Source organism: Hakea prostrata, chromosome 7, assembly GCF_041222555.1.
Source record: "Hakea prostrata isolate BN-2017 chromosome 7, UWA_Hpros_2, whole genome shotgun sequence".
NCBI classification, from domain to species: domain Eukaryota; kingdom Viridiplantae; phylum Streptophyta; class Magnoliopsida; order Proteales; family Proteaceae; genus Hakea; species Hakea prostrata.
Window position 1 is genome coordinate 15,271,902 of NC_142606.1, and position 11,686 is coordinate 15,283,587.

The 11,686-nt window shown below is 40.3% G+C and overlaps 3 protein-coding genes across 3 annotated transcripts; all 3 read right to left on the bottom strand.

The window, feature by feature from the left end:
- Positions 1–1,836: 1,836 nt before the first annotated feature.
- On the bottom strand, positions 1,837–3,698 carry LOC149010099 (phenolic glucoside malonyltransferase 1-like). Its single transcript, XM_089163210.1, has one exon. The coding sequence runs from the start codon at positions 3,478–3,480 to the stop codon at positions 2,041–2,043; it is 1,440 nt and encodes a 479-aa protein (XP_089019336.1). The 5' UTR covers positions 3,481–3,698; the 3' UTR covers positions 1,837–2,040.
- Positions 3,699–7,298: 3,600 nt separating this feature from the next.
- LOC149010100 (putative carboxylesterase 17) lies at positions 7,299–8,821 on the bottom strand. The gene has a single exon (XM_089161916.1). It carries the CDS (start codon positions 8,683–8,685, stop codon positions 7,657–7,659), a length of 1,029 nt encoding a protein of 342 aa, XP_089018042.1. The 5' UTR covers positions 8,686–8,821; the 3' UTR covers positions 7,299–7,656.
- A 1,233-nt stretch (positions 8,822–10,054) lies between these two features.
- Positions 10,055–11,276, bottom strand: LOC149010101 (strigolactones hydrolase CXE15-like). The gene has a single exon (XM_089162999.1). It carries the CDS (start codon positions 11,192–11,194, stop codon positions 10,178–10,180), a length of 1,017 nt encoding a protein of 338 aa, XP_089019125.1. The 5' UTR covers positions 11,195–11,276; the 3' UTR covers positions 10,055–10,177.
- Between the last annotated feature and the right edge of the window lie 410 nt (positions 11,277–11,686).

The window sequence follows — 11,686 nt, forward strand, 5'->3', positions numbered from 1 at the left end:
GACCTGAAAAAGTTTCGCCTTGCTTGGGTGTTGTGTAAGAAATGGACCTGAAATGGGTGCAAAGGACTTCTATCTCCACCCTTGTTTCGTACAAGTGTAGAAAATAACTTTTGAGAAACGAATGGTTGAGATTGAAATCTCAACTCTCATTTTGATCTTGACCGTACATTGCACGTTACTGAGCATTTAATGTGCAACACCTGGGTCCGTATCATTCTTGGAAAGAAATGCTCGTATATCCTTGGAAATAGGGAAGGGTGGGGTCTCTTTTTCCTTTCCTTTAGAACTTGTCGTGTTGGAGGGATTGATTGCACTGTGGTCACTTTTGTTGAGGTTTTGTGTGTTTAGTATTATACTGATTCATATAATTATAATTTAATTGTATTTGTAATTAAAATAAGATTTTGGAATTACTTGTACCTAAACCAACTTATAATTATATGAAGATTGTTTTAAGTTTTATCGTAAATAGTGTCTGTAAAATAACTAAAGTAGTAAGGTAAACAAAGATATAACACTTTGTGAGGTGCAAGACTTGGTACGATGTTTTCAATAAATAGTCGAAACTCTCTTTCTTCCTGGTGGATATAGGTAATGTTGTTGAATTAAGTTAAATTCCTTCTGATTGTGAGTATATTTTACTTGTGTCCTTTATACTTATACATCTTTTACCGAGAACTTTCTCAAATTTAGAAAGGAAAATTGACAGGAAAGTCGCAAGTCTATATGCATTCTTCACTTCTTCCAATGAACAGGACTTTTCCACAGAGTATTCCATGGGCTCTGTTTTCAAATTTCAAGTCTTCCCTTGAAAGCCCAGAGCAGACTCACCCCCTAAACATAATTTATTCTTTCTGGGATTACATGTCTAAATTCCAAATTGACACAGTCAAAGATACTTCGATCTTAAATTAAAGTGACATCAATATCAAATTACAAGTGAAAAAGCTTCTGATTAATGCTTCTTAATGAAGTAGGAAATTTCTGTAATAAGACGGTTGGTCTCTGAAGTTGTTTGAGGATCCATGTCAACAGCAATCTTGTTGAGGGAGAAAGAATGACCGACGCCCACATTAACCAGCACCTGGACATCCTTCCCTGCCGCCTTCATTGCTTCACAGTACTCCATCTCCGTGTCAAAAATCAAGTCATTCTCGGCCAGAACTACCAAAGAACGGCGGCAGCTTCAGCCCTCCAAGTGGTGGCGCCGCCGCTCCCATCGGACAAGTGATGGGATGATTCTTTGTGGAGCCAATAGGTAGCGCCAACTCCAGAAATTTGTCAACCATCTCCTATGTAATATATATTTTTTGGATTAAGAATCGAATTCTACACAATACGACCAAGCCTAAAACCTAGTGTGACCCAGCCATGATTATATAGCTATATATTAACTAATATTAATAATTCTATATGACTTGAAATTTGGGACAGATCTGTATGTACTCAAGCTTATGAGAGTTCATAGCCTCAATAGTGGAAAACATTGACAACAAAATGCTTTTAGAAACAAAGAGTCATGGTGACAATTATAGAGCTGTTGATATAGGAAATCAATGCCAAAAGCAGAAGTTAGTAGTCAATAATCAAGTATAGGGTAGTTGGAAAAGCATAGATCACTCCAACAATTGAAACACAACCCAGAATGAGCAAGCAAAGACAGTCCAGCTTCTATAACCTATGTATGTTTAATTCCTCTCAGGCTTTCCATTTTGCTGAGACATATGTGGATAAGAAAGCTGATGTCCAACTCCACACTGTCGTAAAAATATTGAAAAACCTCTAAATTCAGGGTGGAGCTAGCGACCTCGCAACTGATACCATGTTATAGTTCAGTGTTTGATATTGATCGAACTTCTCATCTAAAATAAACATCAAATACAAGAATGTCACAATTAATAGATAAATACAGGAATATGCTAGTCAATATTCCTAACACATCAACATCCCAAATTTGACTTATCATCTGCAAGGATATAAATATAAGCGTATATCTAGAAATACACATGAAATATCTAAAAATGGATTTGAGTAGATCAATCAAATACGAGCCCTAAGTCCATCATGAGTGAAAATTGAAGCAAAGGCCTGCATTTCCTTCTTGTTGAGAACCAAATCAATCTCGATTCCACCCTCAAACTTTCGGCTCTCTTTCATAAGCATGGCACCTGTTCGATCATTCGATACAAACTCCACCTTCTTTGGCTTCCCCCACCCGAAATCCACACCGTAAAGTCCAAACCTTGGCGAACTAGCAGCTCGAAGAGCTCTCCCAGATCCAGAAGCTCTCCCAGACTCTAACTTTAGCAAGTTTGAAATGCCGTCTTCTAGCCCTCTCAATAATTCTTCGTCCAGTCTACGAATTGCCTCTCCTATCAACTGTGATGCCACCACAATTCCATCTTCTCTCAACAAATTATTTCTTTCAGTAGTCACCGAAAAAGGTTTCACACAATTTCCGAAGTACGTTCCCGGGATAGGTGGATCCATCTTCATTCGAGACCTGCAATCTACATTCATAAAAAGACGAGTTTCAGAGTTAGTCATTTCACCGTTGGGGTTGAGTTCAGTTGCATCTCTTTCTGCTTTGAGCAAGCAGACCCAAGCGAAAGCACAAGTCACCACGAATGTTGATAGATGAATTGGTCCGTGTTGATCATCCTTTTTGGCTCGAGCAAGGATCCATTCCTTGAGATTCTTAATCTCAGATGGATTCAGCTCAAACGTAGCTCGAAGCATGTTGGCTGGAATTTTGATGTCCATCACTCTCAAGCTCCTGTTTTCGGATTTCAATTCAGTGCCCATGAATCTCTCTAACTCGTTCAAGAATCTCTTTTCGAAGTCGAAAGGATCCTTGATCACAGTCCTGTCCAAGAAAGGAGGTAACTGAGTTGATACTGATCTGTTTGCGTCTCCCAACTTGGATACCAAAGCCCATGTATTCATGAAGTGGGCAGTTGCTCTACCATCAGTGATGCAATGGCTATGTGTGATTCCAATGGAGAAACCGGAATTTGGGAAGAGTGTAAGTTGTATTGCAAGAACTGGAACAACTGGTCCAGATGCTGGCAGGTGTGGAACAAAGGGATATGATTCAGTTACATCTCTTGGATGGTCGCTAGAGAGAGATTTGAAATCGGCCTCAGACTCGGCGATGGTTAAGGTGACTGCGTCGCCGGCAACGTAACGGATTATGGGTTTGTAGGAATCATGAGGCCATGAGAGATTTCCAGCAAGAGGGTAGAAATGGACGAGGGTGCAAGAGAGTGAGAGCTTGATTTGAGGAAGAAGAGATCGAGTGAAAAGTGTCGGTGGGTAGGGGTAGTCATAGAAGTAGAGGATTTGAGGGGGTGGCAATGGCAACCACAGTAGGTCAAAGAAGGTGAGAGGGATATCTGCAACCGCTGCCGGAACAGTACCTGTTGGTGGAGCAACCTTGCATCGGTCGAGTACCTTCACTAATGGTTCGCGCGGCGCCATGACAGTGAAGGAACAATTAAGGTAGCAGAATTGTAGTGCCACAGAAACTACAAGATAAATACAGGGGAGAACAGAATTTGAATATCTCTGATTTCCTCTATAATGAACTGGCAGTAAATCAAATTATGGCTAAAAAGAGATAATAATTAACTAGGCCATACATAAGAAGAAACTAAGGAACAGAAATGTTAAAGATAAACCCTGCAACTCAAAGCAGACATACACCAACATAAAACTAGCTGGGGAACATCCAAAGTCTGATTAATGCTGCATAAGAAAAACATTATTGTAGTTGTTCAGATCGTGTGTGTGTGTGAGAGAGAGAGCGATTGAGAGTCGTTGATGTTCCGAACTTATTATAACCACATATTTTCACATGGATAAGTTCAAAAGATTTCGTTGAAAGTCTTCCCCGTTCAGAATTTCTGTAGAAGGACATTGCATTGGGATCGGAAAATTCTTGAAAAACGAAAATTTTACTATTATCTCTTTAAATCTTAAAATTATACATTTTTTTTGTTGCTTGGGAATAGGAAAATTGACAAATTTTTTTAAAGTAAAATCTAGGATCTACAATTAACATTTTTCCACACTTTTCTTTTTTTTTTTCCCTTTTCCTTCCCTTTCCTTCCCTTTTCTTTCATTCTCCCTCACTCCATTACAGATGGGTCCACATATTTTTTCCCCCACCCCACCTTTGCAAAAGGAAAGAAAAATGTGGAAAAGTATTAATTGTGGATCTTACATTTTATTTTTTCATACTTTTCCACAAAGTCTTACACTTTTTGGAATCCACATCCTCTGTAATTCCTTTCTCTGGAATTTCCTACAATTCCCTTATAAGATTGTGCCATGTGGCATTTAAGTAATCCAACGGTTACCCAACAAATTAGAGTTTAAATAAAATTCAAATTTATGAGTGGATTTAAATAAAATTCAAATTTAGTTTAAATTGGGTAATCGTTGGATTTCTTAAATGCCACATGGCACAATCCTATGAGGGAATTGTAGGGAATTTTAAGAAAATGAATTACAGAGGGTGTGACCGAGGTCCTTTCCCTGGAAGAATCAGTGTAGGTGGTGCCATGAGCATTTAAGTAATCCAACGGTTACCCAATTCAAACTAAATTTAAATTTTATTTAAACCCACCCATACATTTGAATTTTATTTAAACTCTAGTTTGTTGGGTGACCGTTGAATTATTTAAATGCCACACGGCACAATCCTATGAGGGAATTACAGGAAATTGTAGAGAAATGAATTACAGACGAGGTGAATCCAATTAATGAGGATGTGAGAGGTCTGGAAGAAGGTGTTTCAAACTTGCTAGAGGCAGAATCTAGGAGAGTTTTTCCCGCTACTAATTCGCCAAGGTTTTGACTTTATGGTGTGGATTTTGGGTGGGGAAACCAAAGAAGGTGGAGTTTGTATCGAATGATCAAACAAGTGCCATGCTTATGAAAGAGAGCCGAAAGTTTGAGGGTGGAATCGAGATTGATTTGGTTCTCAACAAGAAGGAAATGCAGGCCTTTGCTTCAATTTTCACTCATGATGGACTTAGGGCTCGTATTTGATTGATCTACTCAAATCCATTTTTAGATATTTCATGTGTATTTCTAGATATACGCTTATATTTATATCCTTGCAGATGATAAGTCAAATTTGGGATGTTGATGTGTTAGGAATATTGTAGAGATACGTGTATAGTCACACGTGTAATCATGTATATAAATCTATAAATACGGTACTTGTAACTCACATTAGAAAATAATAAAAATACATTTTGTTTTCTCATTTCTCATTCCCTTTCCGAGCGTAGACTTCTCTGTTCTTCTTTTTTTGATTCAAGAAGCTTTCTCTGTTTTCTCATTCTATTTCTTTCTAATTTCCCATGGCTTCATCGTCTTTCTCTATGCTGAAATTTCCTTATCCTAGCACCTTGAATGTTGCAAACTTTGTCATGATTCAGTTGAATTCAGAGAATTATCTCCTTTGGGAGACTCAGCTGCGAACTCTAATTGAGAGTCAAGATCTTGTTGGGTTTATCGATGGAGAGATTCCAGCTCCTATTGGTGTGTTGATCAACGATGATGGCGAAGAATTTATAAATCCGTCTTATCAGGCATGGATTCATACCAATCGGTTTGTTAAATATTGGATCACAGGAACTCTCGCTGATTCTGCTCTTGGTTTGGCAGAAGGCACAACTTCCTCTTTCAATATTTGGAAAACCCTAGCAGATGCTTTCTCTCAAGTATCTAAAGCTAGGGAATTTGAGATTCTTTCTCGACTTCATTTTTTGCGCAAAAAAGAGTCGAAAACTCTTGCAGATTTCTTGATTAATTTCAAGACTTTATGCGATCAGTTAGCTTCAATTGGGAAACTCGTGGCTAATCAGCGTAAGGTCTTCTTGTTGCTGACTAATTTGGGTTCTTCTTATGAGACATTTGCAACAACTATGTTGAAACCGCCGATGCCCTTGTATTCTGAAATTATTCCTCTGCTCTAAAGCCATGAACTGCGAAATAAGGGTGTTCTTGGTGAAGCTCCTAATTTGGCTATGGCTTTCACTGCTCAAACGGTGAAGAAAGATGATGGTCGCAGGGGATTTCAATACAGAGGAGGTGGTCGTTCTGGCTGTGGAAGTCGTTCGTTTAATGGTGGTTCTTTCTCTTCACAAAATCAAGGGTTTTCTCAGATAACAAAGTCAGGGACTTCTAACAAAGAAAATTCAGCTATGTGTCTGATGCTATTCTCCGGTGTCGAGTGTTTAAGAAAATTGGGCACGATGCTCTCAAATGCTGGTTTCGATTTGATCATTCGTATCAAGCTTCTTTTGTGCCTAAGGCTTTAGCAGTTGTTCAGTTAAATGATCATCGAAAGATTCTCGTTGGTTCCCTAATTTGGGAGCAACTAATCATGTTACCTCAGAATCAAGTAAGCTTTATTGTTTAGTTCCTTTTAAAGGTTGTTATGGATTAATGGTTGGTAATGGGTCATAGGTACCTTCCTATAGGGAGTTGAGCTGAATAGGTATCCTCACAAAGCTTGATTTTTGAAAGGGAGAGAGGAGGGCACACCTTGACAAAGAAGCTTTAGAAACTAGGAAAGCCTCCGCTGGTTTCATAGCTCAACATGGGAGAGTTTCTATGAGTTGCATGAGAAATGGGTGCGAAGGACTTCTATGACTCTTTTGACTTGCTGAGAAAATTTTTATTTTTTTAAATCTTACCTTAATCTTTGGATGTGACTCATGGACATGTGTCTCTCATTTAAAGAGAAATTGATGGTCCACAGACCTAATAAAATTCTGTCTTGCTTGAGTGCCGTGTAAGTAATGCATAGCACTGCGCAACGCTCAAATCTCGACTGCTCATTTCGCACAAGTGTAGAAAACAACTTTTGAGAAACGAACTAAGCAATTTCCAAACTTATGGGTCTATATCCTTCTTGGAACGAAATGCTCGTATATCTTTGGAAATAGGGAAGGGTGGGGATTTTGTTTCCTTTTCTGTAAAACCTACTGTGTTGGAGGGATTGTTTGCACTGTGGTCGCTTTTGTTGGGGCTTGTGTTTTGATTATACTGATTCATATAATTATAATTTGATTGTATTTGTAATTGAAATCGGGTTTTGGGATTACTTTTACCTAAATCAAATTGTAATTATACGGAGATTAAGGTTGTAAGTTTTCTTATAATAGTCTTTGTGAAATAACTTAAATAACAAGACAAACAAAGAGATAACACTTTATGAGGTGCCAGAATGGTAGATGTTTTCAATAAATAGTTGAAAGTCTCTTTTTTCTAGGCAATGTTATTGAACTAAGTTAAATTCCTTCTGATTGTAAATATATTTTACTTGTGTCCTTCATAGTTATACATCCTTTACCGAGAACTTTCTCAAATTTAGAAAGAAAAATTAATAGGAAAGTCTAAAAGTCTATATGCATTCTTCACTTCTTCCAATGAACAGGACTTTTCTACAGAGTATTCCATGGGCTCTGTTTTCAAATTTCAAGTCTTCCCTTGAAAGCCCAGAGCAGACTCACCCCCTAAATATAATTTATTCTTTCTGGGATTACATGTCTAAATTCCAAATTGACACAGTCAAAGATACTTCGATCTTAAATTAAAGTGACATCAACATCCAATTACAAGTGAAAAAGCTTCTGATTAATGCTTCTTAATGAAGTAGGAAATTTCTGTAATAAGACGGTTGGTCTCTGAAGTTGTTTGAGGGTCCATGTCAACAGCAATCTTGTTGAGGTAGAAAGAATGACCGACGCCCACATTAACCAGCACCTGGACATCCTTCCCTGCCGCCTTCATTGCTTCACAGTACTCCATCTCCGTGTCAAAAATCAAGTCATTCTCGGCCAGAAATACCAAGAACGGCGGCAGCTTCAGCCCTGCAAGTGGTGGCGCCGCCGCTCCCATCGGACAAGTGAGGGGATGATTCTTTGTGGAGCCAATAGGTAGCGCCAACCCCAGAAATTTGTCAACCATCTCCAGTGTCAGGAAGGGCGACTCAGATTTTTTCTCCAACTCGGACTTGCTGCGTTCAACTCGGACGAAACCTGGATGAATCAATATCCCACCTGCTAATTTAACCGGGTTTAGATTATCAAAACCGGCCCAGACCGACACGTCATGGACCAGATTTCCACCTGAGCTATCTCCGATGAGGAAGACACGTTCGAAATCTGCGTTAGCTTTCAGCCATGGCTCCTTCGACTTGCCTAGAGCCACGGCTTGGAGCCAGCGAAGAACAGACTGGCCATCCTCACAAGCTGCCGGGAGCCGGTGCTCCGGCGCCAGCCGGAGCTTTATAGAGACACAGATGGCTCGTGCGGAGTGAACCAGCCTCGTGTACACATGATAGTACATGAACCACTCCGGTTCGCTTATACAAAACCCACCACCATGGAAATGAACCAGGAAGGGAAGTTTCTCGTCGTCGTGAAGGTTTCTCTCCGGCATATAGAGACGCACCCCGAGATCACCGGAGTCTGATTCGATTTCAATGTCACGAACAGCAACACCATCGATGAATTCTTCATGTGGTGGCACTGGTTTCGCCATGAATTCAGCCTCGGGTGGTCCGGACCAGGTTCGGTCGGCCGAACCATCTTCGAAGACCTTGAGCCAGCATGCTACCTCCTCTACCACCTTCTTCTCCTTCTCCTTCTGAAGACCCACCATCTTTGAGGCTGAGACGAATTAAGTGAAGGGCTTTGAAATGGCTTTTTTTCTCTTCAAGGGCTAGCTGTGACAAACTGAGGAGCTTTGGCTTCTCTTTTATAATGGAGAACCGAGAGAGCAAGGGTGGTGGTTAATTAATAGCTGAGGGGTTTGGCTTCTATTTTATACAGGAACAAAGCATGGAACTACTGTTAGGAAATGGTGGGTCAGCATTCATGGCAACCACGCAATGGGCCTGGCCGGAGATGATTCGTTTGGCTATTTCCACGACAGAGGAAATTAAGAAGTGGACCATGATCCCATGAACCGGGCAGAAAAGCCAAACCACGTTTTCAACTTCCTCTCTTAATTTCCTTTCTTTTTCCGGGTGGGGGTTGGGAAATTTCTGGTAAACTAATAACAAGTTAGACCGGTTTGAGCTTTTATTTCTCATTGATTAGACTGGTTCATCACTCGTAATCTAATGCTACGAGCATGATTATGACCGTCCTGCGACCATTGGATGGTCAACACGTGGTTGAGATAGAAACCTCGACCACTCAAGTCGCTTTAATCTAAGAGACGCAACGAGCGGTTCACGTTTCGACCTTCTAACACTCGTAAAACCGACCATATATACACAAGATTGAAGCTTGATTATGAACAAGGCCGGCCACGTAGTCAATCAACAAGATAATTTCGTGGATCCACACCAGACAATTTCCGGATCATTTCAGGTGGATCTGAAAATGAAAAGAAGGCAAGGCAGCTTTGACGGGTTTGCCTAAATTCACGTTTATCAGTATAAACCAACCCTAGAGTTCCAAGCATGTGCATGGAAGGTTCAGTGCACCTTCAACAATTGGCATATGTTAATGTTTTGCTTCTACTGGACAATCGGACAAGAATAAAAATTAGGTAGTGAATGTGACTTTCACTTTCGCCTTTAATTTTTGTTTTGTTAGACCGGTCTTTCTGCTAGCAGTTGTTGATCAAAATAAAACACATTCAATATCATTTGGTTAAAGAATCATATTAAAATACTAAATAAACAAGATATAATATGTAGGGAAAATCAAATATTTATACACATGCCACATCATGAATGCAAAATCTCAACTAGATGCATGCATGTACGTGAAAATCCTTCATAAGACTACCATAAATCATAAAAATGTAAAATAATAGTAGAAAATGACACCAAGAGACAAGAAACTTGAATGATTGGTATAACCTTAAATTTTCAGCAATTCACATGCAACAACATTTGACTTATTAATAAATGTTATAAATATTTTTACCAAAAAATAAAAAATAAATGTTATAAATATTACTAAAAGCGTCCTTTGAATGATAAAAATACCCGAGCAATAGTGACTCAGTAATGCACAACACCCGAGCAATAGTGACTCAGTAAATGGTCATACTCTTTTTATTTTTTATGAAAGAGTTGACTCAGTAATGCTAGAAGCCAGACAAGGAGAAAACACTGGGACATGCACCTTCTTCCCCTTTAACAGTGCTTCTTGATGAAGTCAGTGATCACCTTAAGGAGTTGATCAGATTGTGCTGCAACATGTGGGTCGACGTCAATGGCTATCTTGTTGAGGTAGAAGCAGTGACTCACTCCAGGACTCATCAGCATCTCGATGTCCTTACCTGCTCTTTTAATTGCTTCACAGTACTCCACTTGTGTGTCATGCATCAAGTCTTTCTCAGCCACCCCGACCATCAACGGCGGCAGTTTCAGGCCGGCAAGTGGTGGCGCCGCTGACCCCATTGGGCATGTGAAGGGATGATCCTTGGTGCTACCCAACGGTAGTGCCATGGTTAAGAATTTGTCCACCATATCCAGTGTAAAGAAGTCCGAGTCTGATGAGTTCTCCAACTCAGATCTGCTCCGCTCGGCTCGGACAAAACCCGGGTGTAATATTACACCACCAGCTATCTCAACCGGATCCAAATGCTGGGTACCGGCCCACGCCGCCACATGATGGACTAGATTTCCACCGGAGCTGTCTCCCACGAGAAACACTCGCCGGAAATCACCGTAGGATCGGAGGCATGGATCGGACGATTCACCAAGAGCCACTGCACTGAGCCAAAGTAAGACTGCACGGCCGTCATCGATGGCAGCGGGTAACCGGTTCTCCGGTGCGAGCCGGGTCTTTACAGAGACGCAAATAGCTCCGGTGGAGCGAACCAGGCGTGCGTAGAATTGGTAGTACATGAACCATTCCGGTTCGGAGAAGCAAAAACCACCACCATGGAAGTGGACGATAACTGGATTTTTTGCATTTTCGTCACTGGGTTTTTTCTCAGGGAGATAGAGGCGGACGGCGAGGCCAGAGTTTGGATCAATTGTTAAGTCGCGTAGGGAGATGCCATCGCGAAACTCTTTGTGAGCGACGACCGGTTTGGTCAAGAACTCGAACTCCGGTGATCCGGTCCAAGTCCGATCAACCGTGCCATCTGCATAGAGGGTGAACCAGCCGGAAATTCGGTCTATAATCTTCCTCTCGGAATCCATGACTTGCTTGCTTTGCGACTTAAACCTGAGGGAATGCAAAACCAGAAGGATTTAAAATTAGAGTAAATTGCTCAAGATTTTACCTTCATTTGTACCTTGCTTCGGTTATGTGCATTTAATGCTTCTGTTATGCGCATTTAATGTGCATGACAATAATTGTCTCCAGTCTTTTTACACTCGTGGCCATTGAGTTTTGGATCCAATGAGGCACTAGACCATTTTGCACATTAAATGCCCAAGACAGAAGCACGTTCATTATTTTAATTGGACACATTAGTCCACAAGGATACAATGGTACAAGCCTATAGAACAAATCCTGTTCAAATAAGGTCGTGGACACATTAGTCCAGCCATTTACTAAATGCTGTCAAATCTTTATTTTTCTTTTTTAAATCTCAAAAATAAAATTGTACGAGTTACCAATGAAAAAACAGAGGAAGAAAAGAAAAGTTGAAGCGAGGAAAATGACGAAGAATTGTTAGAAAATAAGTC